Here is a 25,636-nt window from a genome sequence, read left to right as displayed (position 1 = left end):
ACTAGAGGATTGGGAAAATTTTAAACAGCAAAGAATGACTAAAAAAGCAATAAAGAAAGGTAAGATAGATTTCGAAGGTAAACTTGCGCAAAATATAAAAACAGATAGTAAAAGCTTTTACAGATATATAAAACGGAAAAGAGTGACTAAAGTAAATGTTGGTCCCTTAGAAGATGAGAAGGGGGATTTAATAATGGGAAATGTGGAAATGGCTGAGACCTTAAACAATTATTTTGCTTCGGTCTTCACAGTGGAAGACACAAAAACCATGCCAAAAATTGCTGGTCACGGGAATGTGGGAAGGGAGGACCTTGAGACAATCACTATCACTAGGGGGGTAGTGCTGGACAGGCTAATGGGACTGAAGGTAGACAAGTCCCCTGGTCCTGATGAAATGCATCCTAGGGTATTAAAAGAGATGGCGGAAGTTACAGCAGATACATTCGTTATAATCTACCAAAATTCTCTGGACTCTGGGGAGGTACCAGCGGATTGGAAAGCAACTAATGTAACGCCTCTGTTTAAAAAAGGGGACAGACAAAAGGCAGGTAACTATAGACCGGTTAGTTTAACATCTGTAGTGGGGAAAATGCTTGAAACTATCATTAAGGAAGAAATAGCGGGACATCTAGATAGGAATAGTGCAATCAAGCAGATGCAGCATGGATTCATAAAGGGGAAATCATGTTTAACTAATTTACTAGAATTCTTTGAGAATATAACGAGCATGATGGATAGAGGTGTACCGATGGATTTGGTGTATTTAGATTTCCAAAAGGCATTCGATAAGGTGCCACACAAAAGGTTACTGCAGAAGATAGAGGTACGCGGAGTCAGAGGAAATGTATTAGCATGGATAGAGAATTGGCTGGCGAACAGAAAGCAGAGAGTCGGGATAAATGGGTCCTTTTCGGGTTGGAAATCGGTGGTTAGTGGTGTGCCACAGGGATCGGTGGACTTCTCTGCCCAAGGAAGCAGTTGAGGCTAGCTCATTGAATGTATTCAAGTCACAGATAAATAGATTTTTAACCAATAAGGGAATTAAGGGTTACGGGGAGAGGGCGGGTAAGTGGAGCTGAGTCCACGGCCAGATCAGCCATGATCTTATTGAATGGCGGAGCAGGCTCGAGGGGCTTGATGGCCTACTCCTGTTCCTAATTCTTATGTTCTTGTATAGAGAGCAGGCCATCCTAGACTGGGTTTTGTGTAACGAGAGAGGATTAATTAGCAATCTGGTCGTGCGTGGCCCCTTGGGGGAGAGTGACCATAATATGGTAGAATACTTTATTAAGATGGAGAGTGACACAGATACTAGTGTCCTGAACTTAAAGAAAGGTAACTGAGATGGTATGAACGTGATTTGGCTCGAATAGACTGGTGAATGATACTTGAAGGATTGACGGTGGATAGGCAATGGCAGACATTTAAAGATTACATGGATCAATTACAACTATTGTACACCCTGTCTGGCGTAAAAATAAAACAGGAAAGGTGGCTCAACCGTGGCTAACAAGGAAAATTAGGGATAGTGTTAAATCCAAGGAAAAAGCATATAAATTGTCCAGAAAAAGCAGCAAACCTGAGGACTGGGAGAAATTTAGAATTCAGCAGAGGAGGACAAAGGGTTTAATTAGGAGGGGAAAATAGAGTATGAGAGTAAGCTTGCTGGGAACATAAAGACTGACTGCAAAAGCTTCTATAGATATGTGAAGAGAAAAAGATTAGTGAAGAATCAGGTGAATTCATAATGGGGAACAAGGAAATGGCAGACCAATTGAACAAATACTTTGGTTCTGTCTTCGCTAATGAAGACACGAATAACCTCCTAAAAATACTAGGGGAACAAGGGTCTAGCGAGAAGGAGGAACTGAGGAAAATCCTTATTAGTCAGGAAATGGTGTTAGGGAAACTGATGGGACTGAAGGCCGAAAAATCCCCAGGGCCTGATAGTCTGCATCCCAGAGAACTTAAGGAAGTGGCCCTAGAAATTGTAGATGCATTAGTGGTCATTTTTCAAAATTCCATGGACTCTGGATCAGAACCTATTGATTGGAGGGTAGCTAATGTAACCCCACTTTTTAAAAAGGGTGGGAGAGAGAAAACCGGTAATTATAGACTGGTTAGCCTGACATCGGTGGTGGAATCAATTATTAAATGCTGGAATCAATTATTAAAGATGTAATAGCATTTGAAAAGCAGTGACAGGATCGGTCCAAGTCAGCATGGATTTATGAAAGGGAAATCATGCTTGACAAATCTTCTGGAATTTTTTGAGGATGTAACTAGTAGAGTGGATAAGAGAGAACCAGTGGATGTGGTGTATTTGGACTTTCAAAAGGCTTTTGACAAGGCTCCACACAAGAGATTAGTGTGCAAAATTAAAGCACATGGTATTGACGTGGGTAGAGAACTGCTTAGCAGACAGGAAGCAAAGAGTGGGAATAAACGGGTGTTTTTCAGAATTGCAGGCAGTGACTAGTGGGGTGCCACAAGGTTCAGTGCTGGGACCCCAGCTATTTACAACATACATTAATGATTTAGACGAAGGAATTGAATTTTATATCTCCAAGTTTGCAGATGACAATAAGCTGGGTGGCAGTGTGAGCTGTGTGGAGGATGCTAATAGCCTGCAGGTAACTTGGACAAGTTAGGTGAATGGGCAAATGCATGGCAGATGCAGTATAATGTGGATAAATTGAGGTTATCCACTTTGGTGGCAAAAACAGGAAGGCAGATTATTATGTGAATGGTGAAAGATTAGTAAAAGGGGAGGTGTCATGGTACATCAGTCACTGAAGGTAGGCATGCAGGTACAGCAGGCAGTAAAGAAAGCAAATAGCATTCTTGTTATATATGTGGACTTGTATTTACTCTGTACAGCCACCAGAGGGCTCATCCCCTGGAATCCCAAGGGATCTCATAATCCCTTGGGAGCACAGGTATTTAAGGAGGCTTCACACGTTGGAGAGGCATTCTCTTGCAATAAAAGACTAAGGTCACACTTTACTTTGAGCTCAGTGTTCAGTCTGACTCTTCTCCATATGCAACAATGGCGACGAGATACAGATAGCGAACCCAAAGATGCAGAGAACAGTGGGCATCTGGAGAAATTTTCAGAGTGAGATGATTGGGAAACTTTTGTGGAGCGACTCGACCAATACTTCATGGCCTACGAGCTAGATGGGGAAGAGAACGCTGCCAAACGAACGGCAATCCGCCTCACCGTCTGCGGAGCACCAATGTATGGCCTCATAAAGAATCTGCTCACTCCAGCGAAACCCATGGAGAAATCGTATGACGATTTGTGCACACTGGTCCGAGAGCATTTGAACCCGAAGGAACATGTTCTGATGGCGAGGAACCGGTTCGACACCTACAAAAGGTCTGAAGGCCAGGAAGTGGTGAGTTATGTCGCCGAACTAAGACGCCTTGCAGGACATTGCGAATTTGAAGGACATTTGGAGTACATGCTCAGAGACTTTTTCGTACTTGGCATTGGCCACGAAACCATACTTCGCAAACTTTTGACTGTAGACACCCCAACCTTGAGTAAGGCCATAGCGATAGCCCAGGCATTCATTGCCACCAGTGACAATACGAAGCAAATCTCTCAGCACACAAGTGCTGCTACAAGTACTATGAACAAAGTGATGTTTTCGAATCGTAACGTACAGGGCAGGTCACACATACCTGCAGCTGCACGTCCGCAGATGACTCAGAGACCACCATCAAGGGTGATGATTGCAAGGCCATTAACACCTTGTTGGCGCTGCGGGGGTGATCATCCTTTCCATTCATGCCGATTCAAAGAGTACGTTTGCAAGGGCTGTGGAACAATGGGACACCTCCAACGCAAAGCCTATTAAACCTGCAAACCACCATGTTGCAGAGGAGGACAGATCAACGGAGGATCACAACAAACCAGAGCCTCAGATAGAGGAGGCAGAGGTACATGGGGTGCACACATTCACCACGAATTGTCCTCCGATAATGCTGAATGTTGAACTAAATGGACTCCTGGTGTCAATGGAGTTGGACATGGGCGTGAGCCAGTCCATCATGGGCAAAAAGACTTTCGAAAGGCCAGTCTTAATTCCAGTTCGCACAAAACTAAGAACTTACACTAAAGAACTGATTCCTGTAATCGGCAGTGCTACCGTAAAGGTCTCCTACGATGGAGCGGTGCACAAGCTACCACTCTGGGTGGTACCAGGCGATGGTCCCATGCTGCTCGGCAGGAGCTGGCTAGGAAAGATACACTGGAAATGGGATGACATCCGAGCACTATCGCCTGCTGATGACACTTCGTGTGCCCAGGTCTTAAACAAATTTATTTCGCTGTTCGAACCAGGCATCGGGAAATTCCAAGGAGCAAAAGTGCAGATCCACCTAATTCCGGGGGCGCGACCCATCCATCACAAGGCGAGAGCAGTACCGTACATGATGAGAGAAAAGGTAGAGATCGAGCTAGACCGGCTGCAAAGAGAGGGTATCATTTCACCGATTGAGTTCAGCGAGTGGGCCAGTCCTATTATCCAGTTCTCAAGGGAGACGGCACCTTCAATTGTCAAAAACGATCAATTGTTTCTCCCTGCAGGACCAAACCACTACCAAAGGCCGACGACCTCTTTGCAATGCTGGCAGGAGGAAAGACGTTCACGAAGCTGGATCTGACTTCAGCCTACATGACGCAGGAACTGGAGGAATCATCAAAGGCCCTCACCTGCATCAACACGCACAAAGATCTTTTTGTTTTTACTAGATGCCCGTTTGGAATCTGATCAGCGGCGGCGATATTCCAGAGAAACATGGACAGTTTACTGAAGTCGGTCCCGCACACCGTGATCTTCCAGATCTTGGTCACAGGTCGGAACACAGTCGAGCACCTGCAGAATCTGGAGGAGGTTCTTAGTCGACTCAACTGCGTGGGGCTCAGGTTAAAACGCTTGAAATGCATTTTCCTGGCACCTGAAATGGCGTTCTTGGGAAGGAGGATTGCGGCGGACAGCATCAGGCCCACCAACGCGAAGACGGAGGCAATCGCAAATGCACCGAGGCCACGGAACATGACGGAGCTGCGGTCGTTTCTGGGACTCTTGAACCACTTTGGTAACTTCTTACCGGGTCTCAGCACACTGCTAGGACCACTACAAGCCTTACTACAAAAAGGGGGTGAATGGGTTTGGGGCAAAAGCCAAGAAAGTGCCTTTGTAAAAGCGAGAAGATTGTTATGCTCAAATAAATTGCTTGTGTTGTATGATCCATGTAAGCGTTTGGTACTAGCATGTTTTGTGTCATCATAGTGTGTCGGGTGTGTATTGCAACAAGCTAATGATTTTGGGAAACTGCAACCGGTTGCTTATGCATCCAGGAGTCTGTCTAAGGCTGAGAGAGCCTACAGCATGATTGAAAAAGAAGCGTTAGCGTGTGTCTATGGGGTAAAGAAAATGCATCAATACCTGTTTGGGCTAAAAATTGAATTGGAAACTGACCATAAGCCACTTATATCCCTGTTTTCCGAGAGTAAAGGGATAAATACCAACGCATCGGCCTGCATCCAGAGGTGGGTGCTCATGTCCGCATACAGCTACGCCATCCGCCACATGCCAGGCACAGAAAACTGTGCCGATGCTCTCAGTAGGCTGTCATTGCCCATCATGGGGGTGGAAATGGCGCAGCCCGCATATCTAGCCATGGTTATGGAAGCATTTGAGAGTGAGCAATCAGCCGTCACTGCTCGGCAGATCAAAACCTGGACAAGCCAGAACCCCTTATTATCTCTAGTCAAAAGCTGTGTGCTTCACGGGAGCTGGTCCAGTGTCCCAGTGGAAATGCAGGAAGAGATAAAGCCGTTCCAGCAGCGCAATGATGAAATGTCTATGCAGGCAGACTGCCTTCTGTGGGGCAATCGAGTATTGGTCCCCAAGAAGGGCAGAGACACCTTCATCAATGACCTCCACAGTACCCACCCAGGCATCGTAATGATGAAAGCGATAGCCAGATCCCACATGTGGTGGCCCGGTATCAATGCGGACTTAGAATCCTGCGTTCACAGGTGTAATACATGCTCGCAGTTAAGCAATGTACCCAGGGAGGCACCGCTAAGTTTATGGTCTTGGCCTTCAAACCGTGGTCTAGGGTACACGTCGACTATGCAGGTCCGTTCTTGGGTAAAATGTTCCTTGTGGTTGTAGACGCGTACTCCAAGTGGATTGAATGTGAGATAATGTCGACTAGCACGTCCGCTGCCACTACTGAAAGCAGTGGGCCATGTTTGCCACCCACGGCTTACCCGCTGTCCTGGTGAGCGACAATGGGCCATGTTTTACCAGTGCTGAGTTCAAAGAATTCATGACCAGTAACGGGATCAAACATGTCACATCTGCCCCGTTTAAACCAGCGTCCAATGGTCAGGCAGAGAGAGCAGTGCAAACTATCAAGCAAGGCTTGAAGAGGGTAACTGAAGGCTCACTGCAGACTCGCCTATCCCGAGTCCTGCTTAGCTACCGAACGAGACCCCACTCACTCACTGGGATCCCACCTGCTGAACTGCTCATGAAAAGAGCACTTAAGACAAGGCTCTCGTTAGTTCACCCTGATCTACCTGAACTGGTAAAGAGCAGGCGACTTCAACAAAGTGCATACCATGACAGCACAAATGTGTCACGCGAGATTGAAATCAATGATCCTGTATTTATATTAAATTATGGACAAGGTCCCAAGTGACTTCCCGGCACTGTCGTGGCCAAAGAAGGGAGCAGGATGTTTTGGGTCAAACTTTCAAATGGACTCATTCAACGGAAACACTTGGACCAAATCAAACTCAGATTCACAGACTATCCTGAGCAACCCATCTTGGACCTGACCTTTTTTGATCCCCCAACATACACACCAATGGCAACTGGCACCACGGTTGACCACGAAGCAGAACCCATAATCCACAGCAGCCCTGCAGGGCCCAACACACCAAGCAGCCCAGCAAGGCCAGCTGCACAACAGCCCAGCGAGGGCCCAACAAATGATTCAACATCACCAGCTTTCACACCGAGACGATCAACCAGGGCAAGAAGGGCCCCAGTTCGACTCACATTGTAAATAGTTACACTTTTGACTTTGTGGGGGGGGGGGGTGTTGTTATATATGTAGACTTGTATTTACTCTGTACAGCCACCAGAGGGCTCATCCCCTGGAATCCCAAGGGATTCCATAATCCCTTGGGAGCACAGATATTTAAGGAGGCTTCACAGGTTGGAAAGGCACTCTGGAGACCTGCAATAAAAGACTACGGTCACACTTTACTTTGAGCTCACAATGTTCAGTCTGACTCTTTCTCCATACACAACAATGCTGGCCTTCATAGTGAGAGGATTTGAGTATAGGAGCAAGGAGGTCTACTGCAGTTGTACAGGGCCTTAGTGAGACCACACCTTGAGTATTGTGTGCAGTTTTGGTCTCCTAATCTGAGGAAGGACGTGCTTGCTATTGAGGGAGTGCAGCGAATGTTCACCAGACTAATTCCCAGGATGACAGGACTGACATAAGAAAGAAAGACTGGATCGGCTAGGCTTATACTCACTGGAATTTAGAAGAATGAGAGGGGATCTCATAGAAACATATAAAATTATGACGGGATTGGACAGGTTAGATGCAGGAAGAATGTTCCCAATGTTGGGGAAGTCCAGAGCCAGAGGTCACAGTCTAAGGCTTAAGGGGTAAGCCATATAGGACTGAGATGAGGAGAAACTTTTTCACCCAGAGAGTGATGAACCTGTAGAATTCTCTACCACAGAAAGTTGTTGAGTCCAGTTCGTTGGATATATTCAAGAGGGAGTTAGATGTGGCCCTTATGACTAAGGGGATCAGGGGGTATGGAGCAAAGGCAGGAATGGGGTACTGAAGTTGCATGATCAACCGTGATCATATTGAATGGCAGTGCAGGCTCAAAGGGCCGAATGGCCTGCTCCTGCACCTATTTTCTATGTTTCTATGATAAAAGCGTACCGGTGATAATTCTCAAAGTAGAATTCAGCTGGACATCAATGGATTTTACATGCGGACTTGATAGCCATGCCAGAGAGCAGTACTCCGCTGTAGAGTACACCAGAGCAAGCGCTGCCTTATGGAAGGTTTGAGCGTCTGCTCCCCATGTGGGTCCGTTGAGTTTCTGGATCAAGTTGACCCTACTCTTTAGTTTCTTCCCAAGGTTCTGGAGATGCTGTCGAGATGACAGGGTGCGATCAAGCGTGACTCCTAAATGTGGTTTTTGGCATGGTTTACCTCTACCCCACAAAAGGAGACCTCCAAGGCTTGGTTTGCTTGATGGGTGTTGAGATGGAATGTCGAGGTGACAGTCTTTTGCGGGTTTTGCCGAAGTCATCATTGGCAGAAGTCGGCCTCCATCCTCTGTAAATCACTAGTCAGGTTCTCGTCGGTGATGGACTGATTCATGTTTTGCATGGCCAAGGCAATGTCATCAGCATACATGAACTTGCGGGACTCTGTTTTGGGCAAGTCACTGGTGTAAACGTTGAATAACATGGGTTCCAGGACAGATCCCTGTGGGAGTCCGTTGTTCAATTCAAATCTGCTCTTCTGGGTGCCAGAGTACACAGAGAAGCATCGGTTGCTAAGCATGGAGTTGAGAAGATGGATCATTGTTCTGCAGGGTAAAATGGTGGAGAACTTGAAAAGCAGTCCATGCCTCCATACTATGTCATAGGCCGCTGACAGGTCCAGGAGTGCTACGGCGGTCTTGAGCTGGCACTGGAAGCATGCTTCGATGTGCGTTGTTAAAGCTACCACTTGCTCGCAGCAGTTATGGATGCTCCGGAAGCCCTCTTGCTCCTTAGGAATGTGGTTGGCTCGATGATGGGGCTAGTCTTTGGAGTAGTAGCCTCTCCAGCACTTTATAACCAGTGCAAAGTAAAGAGATCAGGTGGTAGCTGGAAGCTTCACAAGCATTAATCCCCTGCTTCAGAAGGGAAATTATTTTAGCTTCCCTCCAATAGGTGGAATTTTACCAGTTGCCAGTACCTCAGAAGGAGGTCAACCATCTCTTCACTTCGGCTCCCAGCACTTTTAAGAATTCTGGGTAAACACCATCTGGACCAGCAGCTTTTCCAGATTTGGTTGTCAACAGGGCTGCATTTAGTTAGTTCAAGGTGAATGGATCAAAATATAGTTGATGACCTTGGTGCCGCCATCAAGTTTGTTGAAAGCTGCCGCTTCACCTGGCGTCATTCTGGGCAACACACTTTAGGAAGGATGTCAAGGCCTTGGAGAGTGTGCAGAGGAGATTTACTAGAATGGTACCCTGGGATTAGGGACTTCAGTTATGTAGTGAGACTAGAGAAGGTTAAGGGGAGATTTAATAGAGGTCATTATGAAGGATTTTGATAGAGTAAATAGGGAGAAACTGTTTCTTCTGGCAGGAATGTCGGTAACCGGAGGACACACATTTAAGGCAATTGACAAAAGAACCAGAGGGGAGATGATGAGAATATTTTTTATACAAAAAGTTGTTGTATCTGGAATGCATTGCCTGAAAGGGTGGTGGAAGCAGATTCAGTAGTAACTTCCAAAGGGAATTGGATAAATACTTGAAGGGAAAACATTTTCAGGGCTATATGGAAAGAGGATGGGAGTGGGACCAATTGCATAGCTCTTTCAAAGAGCCAGCACAGGCACAATGGACCAAATGGCCTCCTTCCCTGCTGTATGATCCTATGCCCAGATGAACTGAACTGATACTCCCTCAGCAGGATCCACTCCAGACTCCTGCAGGCCAATATGAGGGGTCGGAGAGCGGGGACAGATCGGTCTGTGAAGGAGTTTGATCGCAGGTCCAGAACCGTCAGTGAGCAGTTTGTACTAAGAGCGGAGACATCTGGAGTCGCTGAGGGGACACAGACCCAGACTGAGAGTGTATGTGTGAACATTTCACTGTTTGACCATCACTGCTCTCAGCAGGCCGGGGCCATTGGAGGGAGCAGCATGCGGCGGTATGCCACTGCAGGGAACAGCACGTGCTGCTGCAGGAGGGCGATGGCTACGAAGCCAGGTCGCTGATTGCAGCGCAGGCAGGCACAGCAGGAGGGGCGAAGGAGCAGTAAGAGTTCGTAGAGAGAAGTGACCGGGGCCCAGGAGAGGCGTGAATCTGGGGCCCAGAAGAGGCGAGGGCCTAGGGGCAGCATGGGCCAGCCCACACTGCGATATGCGCTCGGTCCATGCAACAGAGCTGGTCTCCAGTTAGTCTTGGGTAATCCTTGCCACTGGACCAAGACCTAGCTCTGTCAAGCCCATGTGCTGGCTGGTGTGCAATGGCCACCACACGTTTTTTTTTTAAAAAAAATCCAAGCACAGGCATCTTCCACCCTTCACGATGTAGTTCGGGATTTGGAATATTAGGTCCTTCATTGAAACACCTGTGAACTCATCCCTTTTCGGCGTGGAAGCAAGACTTCCTCGCTTTGAGGGACTGCCTATGATGATGATGATGATTCTATGTTCTCAACATATTTTGACTATTTTAGGATTATTTAAACAATCTTAAGTACTGTTTTAAGTATTTTTTTTCATATTCCCAGTTTCATTTTAACTTTAAAATACTGTCTTCAAAGGATTGATCTTAAACTGAGGTTTCTCTGTCAGTCATTAAAATGGAAAAGTATTTTTTGTGCAGTTTTTAAAATGTATTTTACTTTACATCATATTTATCTCAACATTATACATTGCTATGTGACTAAAGGAATTTGTCAAGAACCTTATTTCTTTCTTCCAAAGTTGTATATTTGTTGTGAAAAATCTTTATCTCTATAAAATGATCTAACTCTATAGTCAAGTTATTATCGTAGAATCCTAACCCTGAATCTGATCTGTTGTCTGACAACTGGCACTGATTTTAAATATTTGATTTATTTATGTACAGATTGACTTAGTCTTTTTTTCCCCTCATATGTGCTACACAGGACGTTGGACAAGCTGACCTCCAGTTTCTGGAGGACACTATGACCTGCTGTTCAGACCTGGAGAAGATTGGAGCACTGCAAGAAGTTGCTGGATTGCCTGAAAATGGCACCAAGACATTAATCCAGACCAGGGTACAAGAAAAATATATAGTAGTTATTAGATTTTGAAATCCTGGCTTTTTTTTTTATATATATACTTTAAATTTAGAACTCTTGTACCAAGCGATAGTATTTTAAGTAGTGTTTTCTTTGATGTTTTCCCATGGGCTTTGTTGCACAAGATTTTGAAATGTGTTATTTTAAATATGATTCATTGTAGTTAACAACTAGAATGTCAGAATCTTGCCACCTATGTTGAGAAATAATGTGGTGGCTCCAATCCCTGGTAATCATTTATGCCTGCTATTGATTGTTTTGCCTATTCCCCTAAGATATTTATTTGTGGCGGTTGAATCCCATAGTGGGGAGGAACTAGCTGATGCTTGTGCTTAGCTCCTAGCCTTTTGCCCTGGGCTGCTCAGCTGGCTGCAAGATATGCAAGAGTTCAGGTTCATCAGGTCATCTGGGATTAGTAAATCTCAGTCGTCAACCTCCCCTTGTGTCATAGGATCTGACACCCTTGCACATAGGTAGTGTACAGCCTAGGGGGCCAAAATTGCCCCTCTGAGAAAGGCCTGTTAGCGCCTCCGGGAGCTGACCCTGCCTGGTGGCCACTAAAGCGGCTGCAGAGTTCGCAACGGCCCTCTCCTTTAAAAGAAGGGGAGGGACGGTGTGACGCGTTAGACGTGCTCAGCATGGTGCTGAGAGTCGCACCCCGCAATCGACCAGTTACTGCCCCACACTTTTTTTTTGCTCTAAGACCCCAATTCGGCCCATCTCGCCGGGCGCTAAATTTTCTTTTAATTCAAATTATGCGCCCAAAACCAGGTGCAGGCAATTTCGCCCCCAAGTCTTTCTCCACAGAGTAACATAGGTTTGTCTGCACTAGGTCAAATCAAGCATGTGTAGATCTATCCAGGTAATCACTGGGAGAGTCCACGGCTTGTTGCTTGTAGCGTGGGTTTCTGTATTCAGTATCTCTATTATTAAAGTGTGGCGACTCCTCCCTCATTCTGAGGGAGATGCTATTTGTTCCTGTGGATGGTGGGAAGTCATGTGTCAGGTGGGGCTTGTTGGAACTTTTGATTGGCAAGTAGCGGGGCAACAGTATAGAGAGATGTACATAAGAACGTAAAAACGTAAGAAATAGGAGCAGAATTAGGCCATTTGGCCCCTCGAGCCTGCTCCGCCATTTAATAAGATCATGGCTGGTCTGATCATGGACTCAGCTCCACTTCCCTGCCCGCTCGCCATATCCCTTTATCACCTTGTCGATCAAAAATCAGTCTATCTCCGTCTTAAATATATTCAATGATCCATCCTCCACAGCTCTCTCGGGCAGAGAATTCCACAGTTTTTACAACTCATCTCAGTTTTAAATGGGCAGCCCCTTATTCTGAGACTATTCCCCCTAGTTTTAGTTTCCTCTATGAGTGGAAATATACTCTGCATCTACCTTGTCGAGCCCCCTCGTTATCTTATATGTTTCGATAAGATCACCTCTCATTCTTCTGAACTCCAATGAGTATAGGCCCAACCTATTCAACCTATCTTCATAAGTCAACCCTCTCATCTCTGGAATCAACCTAGTGAACCTTCTCTGAACAGCCTCCAATGCATAGAAACATAGAAACATAAAAAATAGGTGCAGGAGTAGGCCATTCGGCCCTTCGAGCCTGCACCGCCATTCAATGAGTTCATGGCTGAACATGCAACTTCAGTACCCCCTTCCTGCTTTCTCGCCATACTCCTTGATCCCCCTAGTAGTAAGGACTACATCTAACTCCTTTTGAATATATTTAGTGAATTGGCCTCAACAACTTTCTGTGGTAGAGAATTCCACAGGTTCACCACTCTCTGGGTGAAGAAGTTTCTCCTCATCTCGGTCCTAAATGGCTTACCCCTTATCCTTAGACTGTGACCCCTGGTTCTGGACTTCCCCAATATTGGGAACATTCTTCCTGCATCTAACCTGTCTAAAGCAGTCAGAATTTTATAAACGTTTCTATGAGATCACCTCTCATTTTTCTGAAAACTCCAGTAAATACAAGCACAGTTGATCCAGTCTTTCTTGATATGTTAGTCCAGTCATCCCGGGAATCAGTCTGGTGAACCTTCGCTGCACTCCCTCAATAGCAAGAATGTCCTTCCTCAAGTTAGGAGACCAAAACTGTACACAATACTCCAGGTGTGGCCTCACCAAGGCCCTGTACAACTGTAGTAACACCTCCCTGCCCCTGTACTCAAATCCCCTCGCTATGAAGGCCAACATGCCATTTGCTTTCTTAACCGCCTGCTGTACCTGCATGCCAACCTTCAATGACTGATGTACCATGACACCCAGATCTCGTTGCACCTCCCCTTTTCCTAATCTGTCACCATTCAGATAATAGTCTGTCTCTTTGTTTTTACCACCAAAGTGGATAACCTCACATTTATCCACATTATACTTCATCTGCCATGCATTTGCCCACTCACCTAACCTATCCAAGTCAATCTGCAGCCTCATAGCATTCTCCTCGCAGCTCACACTGCCACCCAACTTAGTGTCATCCGCAAATTTGGAGATACTACATTTAATCCCCTCATCTAAATCATTAATGTACAATATAAACAGCTGGGGTCCCAGCACAGAACCTTGCGGTACCCCACTAGTCACTGCCTGCCATTCTGAAAAGTACCCATTTACTCCGACTCTTTGTTTCTTGTCTGCCAACCAGTTCTCAATCCACGTCAGCACACTACCCCCAATCCCATGTACTTTAACTTTGCACATTAATCTCTTGTGTGGGACCTTGTCGAAAGTCTTCTGAAAGTCCAAATACACCACATCAACTGGTTCTCCCTTGTCCACTCTACTGGAAACATCCTCAAAAAATTCCAGAAGATTTGTCAAGCATGATTTCCCTTTTACAAATCCGTGCTGACTTGGACCTATCATGTCACCTCTTTCCAAATGCGCTGCTATGACATCCTTAATAATTGATTCCATCATTTTACCCACTACCGATGTCAGGCTAGCCGGTCTATAATTCCCTTTTTTCTCTCTCCTTTTTTAAAAACAATGCAAGTACATCTTTCCTTAAATACAGAGACTAAAACTAGACGCAGTACTCTAGGTGTGGCCTCACCAATACCTTGTACAGTTGTAGCAGGACTTCTCTGTTTTTATATTCTATCCCCTTTGCAATAAAGTACAACATTCCATTTGCTTTTCTGATTATTTGCTGTACCTGCATACTAACTTTTTATGTTTCATGCACAAGGACCCCCTCTGTACTGTAGCACTTTGCAATTTTTCTCCATTTAAATTATAATTTGTGCTGTTATTTTTTTCTGCCAAAGTGGATAACCTCACATTTTTCCACATTATTTTCCATCTGCCAAATTTCTGCCCACTCACTTAGCCTGTCTCTATCCCTTTGCAGATTTTTTGTGTCCTCCTCACAATTTGCTTTCCCAACCATCTTTGTAACATCAGCAAACTTGGCTATATTACACTCGATCCCTTCATCCAAGTCATTAATATAGATTGTAAATAGTTGAGCTCCAGCACCGATCCCTGCGGCACCCCACTAGTTACCATTTGCCAACCGGAAAATGACCCATTTATCCCGTCTTTCTGTCTGCCTCCTTTTTTAGATAGGGGCATTACATTGGCGGTTTTCCAATCTGCTGGGACCTCCCCAGAATCCAGGAAATTTTGGTAGATTACAACCAGTGCATCCACTACCTCTGCAGCCACTTCTTTTAAGACCCTAGCATGCAGGCCATCAGGTCCCAGGGACTTGTCCACCTTTAGTTCCATTATTTTACCGAGTACTACTTCTTTAGTGATAGTGATTGTATTAAGTTCCTCCCTCCCTATAGCCCCTTGAATATTCACTATTGGGATGTTTTTAATGTCTTCTACCATGAAGACCGATACAAAATATTTCTTTAACATCTCTGCCATTTCCCTATTCCCCAAAATTAATTCCCCAGTCTCATCCTCTAGGGGACCAAGATTTACTTTAGCTACTCTTTTCCTTTTTATGTACCTGTAGAAACTCTTACTTTTTGTTTTTATATTTCGTGCTAGTTTACTTTCATAATCTATCTTCCCCCTCTTTATTACTTTTATTTGTTCTTTGCTGGTGGGGGGCGGGGTCAGGGGAAGAATGCCTTTTTCCTCTTATCAACTGGTAATTGGCTGCTATTGTCCCGTCCCATCCCCCTCACTCATGACTATCTTTTACCCTTTGTGATTGAGCTGTTGATTGCTTGCCCCCATACTTTCGCCCATTCGCATTGTTCCCAACCCTTCCCCTCCCACCTGTCGGCAACCAGTGTCGTTTTGCTCAATCTAGGGCAAGCCCTTGTCCTGGTGCTTCAGCAATGGTGGGACCGTTGGGTTATATAATATTGCTTCACTTATAATGGAGGGAAAATAGCTTACAAGAAACCCTGAAGGAGACACAAACGCTGAAGGCACAAAATTTGATTTCTGCAGGGGGAGGGGTGGGGGCTAGGAGCACACCAGAGGAAAGAACCCCAGCCTGTTCAGTCATTCCTGATTCTTGTACCCTCTCAGTTCTTCTATATCCTTTTTGTAATGACACCAGAAACAGAATAGGATGCCAAGGTTGCAAACAATCTGGCTCAACCTGATACAGTGGCTGGGAAGGGGATGAAATCAGTGACAATAGTAGAGTTTGTGGTGGGGCTGAAGACAATGGCTTCGGTGTTCTCAGTATTTAACTGGAAGAAATTGCGATTCATCCAAGACTGGATGTTGCACAAGCAGTCTGACAACTCAGACAGTGGAGGGGTCAATAAAAGGTAAAGAAAGAACATGGATTTATATCGTGCTTTTCATAACCTTGGGATATCCCAAGGTGCTTCACAGCCAATGAAATACATTTAAAGTATAGTCACTCTTGCAATGTTAAGAAATGCGACAGCTAATTTGTGCACAGCAAGGTTCCATAAAGATCATTGAAACAAATCACCAAATAAGCTGTTTTAATGACGGTTGAGGAATAAATGGTGGCCAGAATACCAGGAGATTACCCCGGCTCTTCTGCAAACAGTTTTCTTGCCTCCACCTAAAAGAGCAGATGAGGGTTCCATTTAATGTCTCCTGTAAAAGACAGCACCTCCAACAGTGCAGCACTGTCGAGGGATATGGAGCAAAGGCGGGTAGATGAAGTTGAGGTACAGATCTAGTACGTCTCTAATTATCTGTAGAATAACTCCATGAGGCCTAGTGCTGTGCTTGAAGTGCTGTGACCTTAGTCTCTTTCTTGTCTCTCAGAATGAGCCAGCAATGTGGTGACTAGCCTTTTATACAGCTCCTGCCTGGGCCTCCCACAGTTGCACCCTCTCGTAGTACCAGCATAGTATAGAAACATAGAAACATAGAAAATAGTTGCAGGAGTAGGCCATTCAGCCTTTCGTGCCCGCACCACCATTCAATAAGATCATGGCTGATCATTCACCTCAGTACCCCTTTCCTGCTTTCTCTCCTTTAGCCGTAAGGGCCATATCTAACTCCCTCTTGAATATATCCAATGAACTGGCATCAACAACTCTCTGCAGTAGGGAATGCCACAGGTTAACAACTCTTGAGTGAAGAATGTTGTCATATATGTATACTCTGTACATGGGGTAAGCTATGTACAGAGTATACATATATGAAAACATTCCCCCCCCTCCCCCCCCCAAAGTCTTTGATGCGAGTTAGTTACAGGTTGAGGCGATCCGGAACTCTACACTCCCTGGTTGATCGTCTGAGTGTCACTTCTGGCCTGGGTGAGTTGGTCGGGCCACTGCTGTCTTGCAGCGCTGTTGGTCTGACTGGGCTGTTGGAGATGGTGGGATCATCTTCATGGTTGGCAGCTAAGTCTGTTGCTGATTGGGTGTGTGCAGGTGGATCACTGAAGGTAAGGTCCTCTCCCAGTAGTTCCTGGTTACCTGTAAATCGCAATTTGGTGTGGTCCAAATGCTTTCTACACGTTTGTCCGTTAAGCAGTTTGACAAAAAACACTCTCTTCCCCTCCTTGGCTAAAACAGTGCCTGCGACCCATTTGATGCCATGACCATGATTCACCAGATCATTTACATTGATGTAGCGTGATACATGGTACATGTTTTGCCGATAGCGCCTGGTTTCCACCTGATTGTTGAGGTCAGGGTGGACTAAGAAGAGCCTGGTTTTGAGTGCACATTTCATTAGTAACTCTGCAGGGGGGACTACCGGTAAGTGAGTGGGGTCGTGTCCTGTAATTGATCAGCACCCGGGATAGGCGGGTTTGTAAGGAGCCTTCCGTGACGCGTTTCAAGGTCTGCTTTATGGTTTGGACTGCCCGCTCTGCTTGGCCATTGGATGCGCGCTTGAACGGGGCAGACCTGACATGCTTGATGCCATTGCGGGTCATGAATTCATTGAATTCTGAGCTGGTGAAACACGGACCATTGTCGCTGACCTGAAGGTCGGGCAAGCCATGGGTGGCAAACATGGCCCTGAGGCTTTCAATGGTGGCGGTGGACGTGCTGGATGCCATTATTACACATTCGATCCACTTAGTGTAGGCGTCCACTATAACGAAGAACATTTTTCCTAGAAAGGGGCCCGCATAGTCTACGTGGATCCTGGACCATGGTTTTGAGGGCCAGGACCACAGATTAAGTGGAGCCTCCCTGGGGGCATTGCTCAATTGTGACTCCAAGTCCCCAAGTCAATGCCGGGCCACCAGACATGGGACCTGACGATAGCCTTCATCATGACTATGCCTGGGTGGGCACTGGGTAGATCGCGTATGAAGGTTGCCCTGCCTTTTTTTGGCAGGACGACGCGGTTGCCCCATAAGAGGCAATCCGATTGAATGGACATTTCGTCTTTACGACGGTGAAACAGCTTTATCTCTTGCATTTCTCTTGGGACCGCTGACCAGCCCCCATTGAGGATGCAACTTTTTACAAGAGATAACACGGGGTCCTGGTTGGTCCAGGTCCTGATCTGGCGGGCCATTACAGGTGACCTTTCGCTTTCGAAGACGTCCATGACCAGGCACAGGTCTGCGGGCTGTGCCATTTCCACCCCGGTGGTGGGCAACGATAGTCAACTGAGGGCATCAGCGCAGTTCTCAATACTTGGCCTGTGGCGGATCGTATAATCGTAGGCTGACAGTGTTAGTGCCCATCTTTGGATTCGCGACGAAGCATTGGTGTTTATGCCTTTGCTTTCTGAAAACAGTGCGATTAGGGGTTTGTGGTCGGTTTCTAACTCGAACCTGAGTATGAACAAATACTGGTGCATTTTTTTTTAACCCCATAGATACAGGCCAAAGCCACCTCCTCGACCATACTATAGGCTCTTTCGGCCTTGGATAGACTTCTAGACGTTTATGCAACCGGTTGGAGTTTGCCCGCTACATTTGCTCGCTGTAAAACACACCCGACACCGTACAACGACACATCACATGCTAAAGCTAGATGTTTGCTTGGGTCATACAATACAAACAATTTGTTCGAACACAGCAAGTTTCTGGCCTTTTTGAAGGCGGCCTCTTGATTTTGACCCCAAACCCAGTCGTCTCCCTTGCATAGCAACTTGTGCAACGGTTCGAGCAAAGTGCTCAACCCTGGAAGAAAGTTACCGAAATAGTTGAGGAGTCCCAGGAACGAGCGCAGCTCTGTTACATTTCATGGTCTGGGTGCATTCTTGATGGCCTCTGTCTTCGAGTCTGTGGGCCTGATGCTGTCTGCCGCAATCTTGCTCCCCAGGAATTCTACCTCTGGCGCCAGGAAGACACTTGGATCGTTTCAACCGGAGTCCGACTCTGTTTAGTCGACTTAAAACCTCTCTTGCACGTTGTGCAGATGTTCGGTGGTGTTGCGACCAGTGATTAGGATGTCATCCTGAAATACAGCAGTGCGTGGAACCGATTTCAACAGACTCTCCATGTTCCTTTGGAAGATGGCTGCAGCCGAGCGGATCCCGAACGGGCACCTGTGTTACAAAAACAGTCCCTTATGTGTGTTAATGCACGTTAATTTTTTCGACGACTCAACCAGCTCCCGGGTCATGTAAGCGGAGGTTAGATCCAGCTTGGTGAATGCCTTTCCCCCTGCTAATGTCGCAAAGAGATCATTGGCTTTGGGTAGCGGGTACTGGTCCTGTAATGAAACTCGGTTGATCGTTACCTTGTAGTCGCCACAGATTCTGACCGTGCCATTGCTCTTTAGTACCGGAACAATCGAGCTGGCCCACTTGTTGAATTTGACTGGTGATATGATTCCCTCGCGTTGAAGTCTGTCCAATTCGGTCTCCACTTTCTCCCTCATCATGTAAGGGACCACTCGAGCCTTGTGATGAACAGGCCGTGCCTCGGGGACCAAGTGAATCTGTACTTTGGCACCTATGAAGTTGCCGATGCCTGGTTCAAATAGGGATGGGAACTTGCTCAGCACTTGAGCACAGGAAGCATCGTCCACTGAAGATAGTGCTCTGACATTCCCAGTTCCACCGAATCTTCCCCATCCAGCTTCTGCCAAGCAGCGTTGGTCCATCGCCTGGTACAACCCACAGTGGCAACTCGTGTATCTCTCCATCATAGAATAATTTTACGTTCGCACTACCGATAACTGGGATCAGTTCCTTGGTGTAAGTGCGCAGCTTTGTCTGAATTGGGCTCAGCTTGGTCTTTGTTCTTTGTTGCCCCACAGCCTTTCAAATGCCTTCTGGCTCATAAGTAACTGACTCGCCCCCGTGTCCAACTCCATGGAAACAGGAATGGCATTTATCTTGACTTTCATCATCATGGGGGGACTTTTGGTAGTGAAGGTGTGCACCCTGTGCACTGCTTTCTCAGGCTGAGTCGCCTCTCTAGTTTGTACTTTATGATCCTTGCAGGATCGGAAACCTCCTGTCGAGTCCTCTGCCACGTTTTGCGTCGCAGTTCTTCTGCACATTTGCCGTGGGTGGCCCTTTTGGCCGCAGCCTTTGCGCACACAGTGTCTGAATCGACACAGATGGGCCCGATGGTTACCCCCACAATGCCAGCATGTTAAACGATTCACATTTACACCCCTTGGCAGACTCTGAGTCAGACTAATTCTTTGATCAACAGTTATTTTCTGCACAGTACTTGCCAGTGAGTTTTGATTCTGGGAGAATCTCAACGTTGAGGTCGTGAAGGTGATGGTCCGCTTCCGTCTCGTCGCGAAAACGCCCCGCAACACATTGCAAGGAGTTCGCCAAATTCGCACGGTTCCACGAGCCTTCGTAGGTCTGCAACAAATCCTCGGTGTGGCGGTGTGTGTAGAAGCGATACCTGGCCAGCAAAACCCAAGTAAAGGCTTCACCCTCTGTAAACTTTTCTAAACTACCAATGGCAGCCATCTCTGTGTGTAAGTCCGTGAACTGTTCTTGTTGCCAGTTAGTATGTCTCTACTTATCTGTCGAATAACTGCATGAGGCCTAGTGCTTGCTTGAACTGCTGTGACCTTAGTCTCTTTGCTGGCTCATTCTGAGAGACAATAATGTGGTGACCAGCCTTTTATACAGCTCCTGCCTGGGCCTCCCACAGTTGCACCCTCTAGTGGTACCAGCATAGTATGTGCAGAGAATACATATATGACAAGATCAGCCATCTAAAGAATGGCAGAACAAGCACAAGGGGCTTAATGACCTACCTCTATTCCTATGTCAGATGGAGCATCAATCTAGATTTTATGCTCAAGTCTCTGGTGTGCGGTTTGTCCCAACCACCTGCCTGAGATGAGAGTGCTACAACTGAGCCAAGACTGATACCTAGTGGAGAGGTAGAACTGTGTGTCTTCAGCATACTTATGGCAGCTGATCCTTTGTCTAAGGATGATGTCACCAAGGGGAATAATGTGGATGCAGAATAGGAGGGGGCTAAGGATAGATCCAGGGATAAATAGGGACTTGAATGGTATGGGACAGGAGAGAAACCATTGTTGGCGATGCTGTAACTGCGATCAGAAAGGTGTTTTTAAAAATTCATTCTCGTGATGGGGTGACATTGACTATACTGACACATCCCTAGTTGCCCTGAGAAAGTGGTGGTGAGCCTCCTTGAGCCACTGAGGACAACTGAGTTGCTTGCTAGGCGACTTCAAATGATTGGGACTGGAGTCACATATAGACTGGACCTGTGAACCAGTTGCCTTTTTACAGGTTCTTGGTCACTTTTACTGGTACCAGCTTTTGCTTATCTTTCCAGATTTAAAGAAAGACTAAATTAAAATTGTCAAATTGCCTTGGTGGTATTTGACCTTGTGTTCCCTGGACTACGAGTCCAGTAATATAACTCCTATACTACTGTACCCTATGGTATGAGAGGAACCAAGTAGCAGCAGACCCACTGAGCTTGTCAATGGAGGACAGTATTTGGAGGAAGTTCATGTGGTTGACCATATTAAAGGCTGCAACAAGGTCATAGAGGATGTAATTTGTGACTTCAGTTAGGACCATTTCAATGGTGTGGCAGGGGTGGAGACGACATGTTCAAAGACTTTGGGGAGGAAAGGAAGACTGGAGCTGATGTGGTAGTTTGCAAGGATAGAGGGGTCAAGGGTGGATTTTCTTTTGGAGATAATGGTGGTAGTTTTAAAAGGGAACGGGACAGTCCCAGAGGAGAGGGAATCATTTACAATGTCAGATATTGTAGAGTCCAGGTCGGGAAATTGGGTGGTCAGTAGTTTAGTGAGATTAGAATTAAGGGAGCAGGAGATGGAACGTAAAAATGATGAGCTCAGAGAGGGCGTGACAGGGGAGAAGGGGAGAATGCTTAGAAAAAGATGCACGGTTCAGGGCGAGGGCAGGGAAAGCCGAGGAGGGAGGTTGGGTTGGTGGACAAGTGGGAGGGAAGAGGAAAAGCTGAGGAGGCATCTGAACAAATGGTCTCAATCTTGATTTCAAAGAAGTCCATGTACTTATTGGAGATAAGGGTAGAGGGGACAGCAGTCGGGGTTTTAAGGAGACGGTTGGTAGTGGAGAAAATAATCCGGGGGGTGATCTTTGCTTTGGTGAATGATCCTGGAGTAGTGAGCAGTTTTGTAGAGGAGAGTGAGGCCCTCTAACGCTTGATGTGGTCCAGCCAGATCTGGTGATGGATGGCTAAACCAACTGTGTACCATATACGCTCAAGTCTGCACCCCTTGGACTTGGGAATGAAATGTGGGCCATACTGGGTTAGGAGAGAGATTAAGAGAGAGAAATTTGGGTCATTTGTGCCTCCCACTAGCAGGGGCGCTAACTGGGCGCAAACTCATTTTCACCCAGGCACAGCACCATTAGCGACTCCTACTAAATTCCAGTAGCGCCCCGCTCTGCTGCACTGGCAATGATGACATCATCACAATGCACAGTGACCCATTTTCGCTCCGGAGCGAAAATTCGGGAATGCTCCATGAAGCTGCGCCGGGCAATGACAGCAACAGCTTAAGGAGGCACACTGCTTGAGTGCCAGGCTGCTGCCAAGGCACCCCACCTCCCGGTGGTGCAGGGACCTGCAGAGTCAGCAGCTTGGCCCTCTTTAATGAAGGGGAGGGCCCCTTCTATGCAGCAGTGCTACAACGCCCCTCTCATTTCGCTTCCGCCCTGCTTGCGTCCCACAGAGCAAGTGGAGCGCGTTATTTTGCGCCCCACTTGCTCTCGGGTGTGGTAATCTCAATATCGCGAGCTGGGCGGGGCTTCCGTGCTTGGCGCAGGAAATCCCGCCTCACGGATTTAACTGTCCCCAAATGGAGCGCGATGCAATTTCCCCCCTAAAGGTTTTGATGGGGATAAATATATTTCAGTACTGTAGATTGTAAATCATCCATCAAATTTTATCCATCAGCTTTTATTCTTATTTACAGATCTCCGTAACCCCATCCCAAAGAACTGGCCGTAGTTTTACTCATCGATTGGAGACCGTATTTGTGCAGTGGCTGCAGATGAATGGAAATAGAGTCCGAGAAGCCCCAAGGATCAAGAAGAATTCATTGTTTTTGTGATACAAAATTTGAAACATTCATATTTTGTCTTTTTTCCTTTAGTTTTTCACTAACACAGATTTGTTTCAAAATGTTTATCTAAATTTTTAACTTTTTATCTGTTAAGATCATTCTGCTTCATATTTAAATTCATTACACTTAGCATTTCAAAATTTGTTTTAAAATTTCGTTACAGCACAGATATTTTAAAGCAAGTATAATTTAACACATTGTCTATAACTTATATATTTTTTTAAAATGTCTTTCTCGGGATGTGGTTGCCACGAGCATGGCTGTCCTTTATTGCCCATCCCTAGCAGCCCAGAGAAGATGGTGAGTCCTCTTGAACCGCAAAAGTAGTTTATACTACTGACCGACTTACTAGGCCACTTCTGAAGGCATTTGTTTGAAACAATGTTGGTGTGGGACTGGAGTCACACATAGGCCAGCTTTCCTTCCCTAAAGGACATTAATGAACATGTTGAGTTTTTCCTGACAATCCAACAGCTGAGTGGTCACTTTTATTGATATTTATTTCCAGATTTTTTTTAACTGAATTCAAATTCTCAAACTGCCATGGTAGGATTTGAACTCATGTTTGCTGAGTTATTAGTTCAGCCTCTGTATTCCTAGATCCACACTCGATCAGCTTCGCTGGGCAGGCCACATAGTTCGCATGCCAGATACGAGACTCCCTAAACAATTGCTCTATGCGGAGCTCCTTCATGGTAAACGAGCCAAAGGTGGACAGCGGAAGCATTACAAGGACACCCTCAAAGCCTCCCTGGTAAAGTGCGACATCAACACTGACACCTGGGAGACCCTGGCCGAAGACCGCCCGAGGTGGAGAAAGTACATCCGGGAGGGCGTTGAGTTCTTCGAGTCTCAACGCAAAGAGCGTGAAGAGGTCAGGCGCAGACAGCGGAAGGAGCGCGCGGCAAACCAGTCCCACCCACTCCTTCCCTCGACGAATGTCTGTCCCACCCGTGACAGGGTCTGTGGCCTTCGTATTGGACTGTTCAGCCACCAGAGAACTCACTTTGGGAGTGGAAGCAAGTCTTCCTCGATTCCGAGGAACTGTCTATGATGGATGAGTATTTCTAGTCTAGTAACATAATCACAACACTACTGTACTCCCTTATATTTTGGGACTTCATTAAATATGTGACTACTCCATTGCAATTTTAATGTGAGATTGTAGATGACGTACTGCTACTTTTTTATTGATGTAATGTTGTCTTAGATGCACATAATGTAAAATTTAACTCAGGAGAATACCAAGCACAATAAAGCTGTGAGGTACGAGGCTCCTTCCAGGGAAGGCGTTTCAAGGGTTTGAGTTTGCAGTGTAATATAACTCCCGCCTTAATGGACCAAAATGCAGTTTAATTCTTTTATTGGTGTCAACTTTTTATAGCTGACTTCAAGCAGTGAATACTTGCAGGTATTTCCTACATTTTGGGTTTTGTTACTGCTATACTAATAAAAGTTTTTAATCATAATGTTTACCATGTAAAGTCACTGGCTGCAATAGAAATACAATCAGTAGTGCTGATCTAGTGTGCTTTTCAGTGTAATGGATAGGTTCCTGAACCATAGCTATTGTTGGATCACACAATTTCTTGCCAATATGATAAACATCTCAATTTTGATTTAATAGTTATACGATGCATGTAGTTATTTTTCTGTGATTATATTGTTTATAGGTCACTGGATTAGTTTTGAGTCTACCTATATTGCTTTAAATTCTGCTTCTATTTAACCACACCAGCTGTACTCAGACATCTTGCTGTCCCCAGATTTGTAAATATTGACTGATTACATTTCTATCCTAGAATTTGAAATAAAAACTTGAATTTTTTTGTATAATGTCCTTGAATCATTTGTACTGCCCATTAGGCACACTACTAACTGAGGCACACCAACTGAATATGAATGGCATTTGAGACACTTTACTTCCACTGCACTATTCATCTCCACAATGAGATGAAAGATGAAATAGCAGCGCATTTGGAAAGCAGTGACAGGATCGGTCCAAGTCAACATGGATTTATGAAAAGGAAATCATGCTTGACAAATCTTCTGGAATTTTTTGAGGATGTAACTAGTAGAGTGGACAAGGGAGAACCAGTGGGTGTGGTGTATTTGGACTTTCAAAAGGCTTTTGACAAGATTTCACACAAGAGATTGGTATGCAAAATTAAAGCACATGGTATTGGGGGTAATGTACTGACATGAATAGAGAACTGGTTGGCAGACAAGAAACAGTGAGTCAGGATAAACGGGTCCTTTTCAGAATGGCAGGCAGTGACTAGTGGGGTGTCGCAGGGCTCAGTGCTGGGTCCCCAGCTATTTACAATATACATTAATGATTTGGATGAAGGAATTGAGTATAATATCTCCAAGTTTGCAGATGATACTAAACTGGGTGGCGTTGTGAGCTGTGAGGAAGACACTAAGAGGCTGCAGAGTGACTTGGACAGGTTAGGTGAATGGGCAAATGCATGGCAGATGCACTATAATGTGGATAAATGTGAGGTTATCCACTTTGGGGGCAAAAACAAAAAGGCAGAATAATATCT

At 45.8% G+C, this 25,636-nt stretch overlaps 1 protein-coding gene across 6 annotated transcripts in view; it reads left to right on the top strand.

Annotated features, from left to right (window-relative positions):
- Positions 1-24,923, top strand: part of LOC139263343 (aftiphilin-like) — a 73,268-nt gene extending 48,345 nt beyond the window's left edge. For all 6 annotated transcript variants that reach the window (XR_011593126.1, XR_011593125.1, XM_070879253.1 and 3 more), the window contains 2 exons: positions 10,968-11,099; positions 22,938-24,923. Coding sequence is in view for 4 of the 6 variants with exons in the window: in XM_070879253.1 (XP_070735354.1) it covers positions 10,968-11,099; positions 22,938-23,075 (270 nt within the window). In the remaining 2 variants the exon portion in view is untranslated. The remainder of the gene's footprint in view (positions 1-10,967; positions 11,100-22,937) is intronic.
- Positions 24,924-25,636: the final 713 nt, after the last annotated feature.

Source organism: Pristiophorus japonicus, chromosome 4 (genome assembly GCF_044704955.1).
Source record: "Pristiophorus japonicus isolate sPriJap1 chromosome 4, sPriJap1.hap1, whole genome shotgun sequence".
Classification (NCBI taxonomy): Eukaryota; Metazoa; Chordata; class Chondrichthyes; family Pristiophoridae; genus Pristiophorus; species Pristiophorus japonicus.
This window is presented reverse-complemented; position numbering and strand designations above follow the sequence as displayed.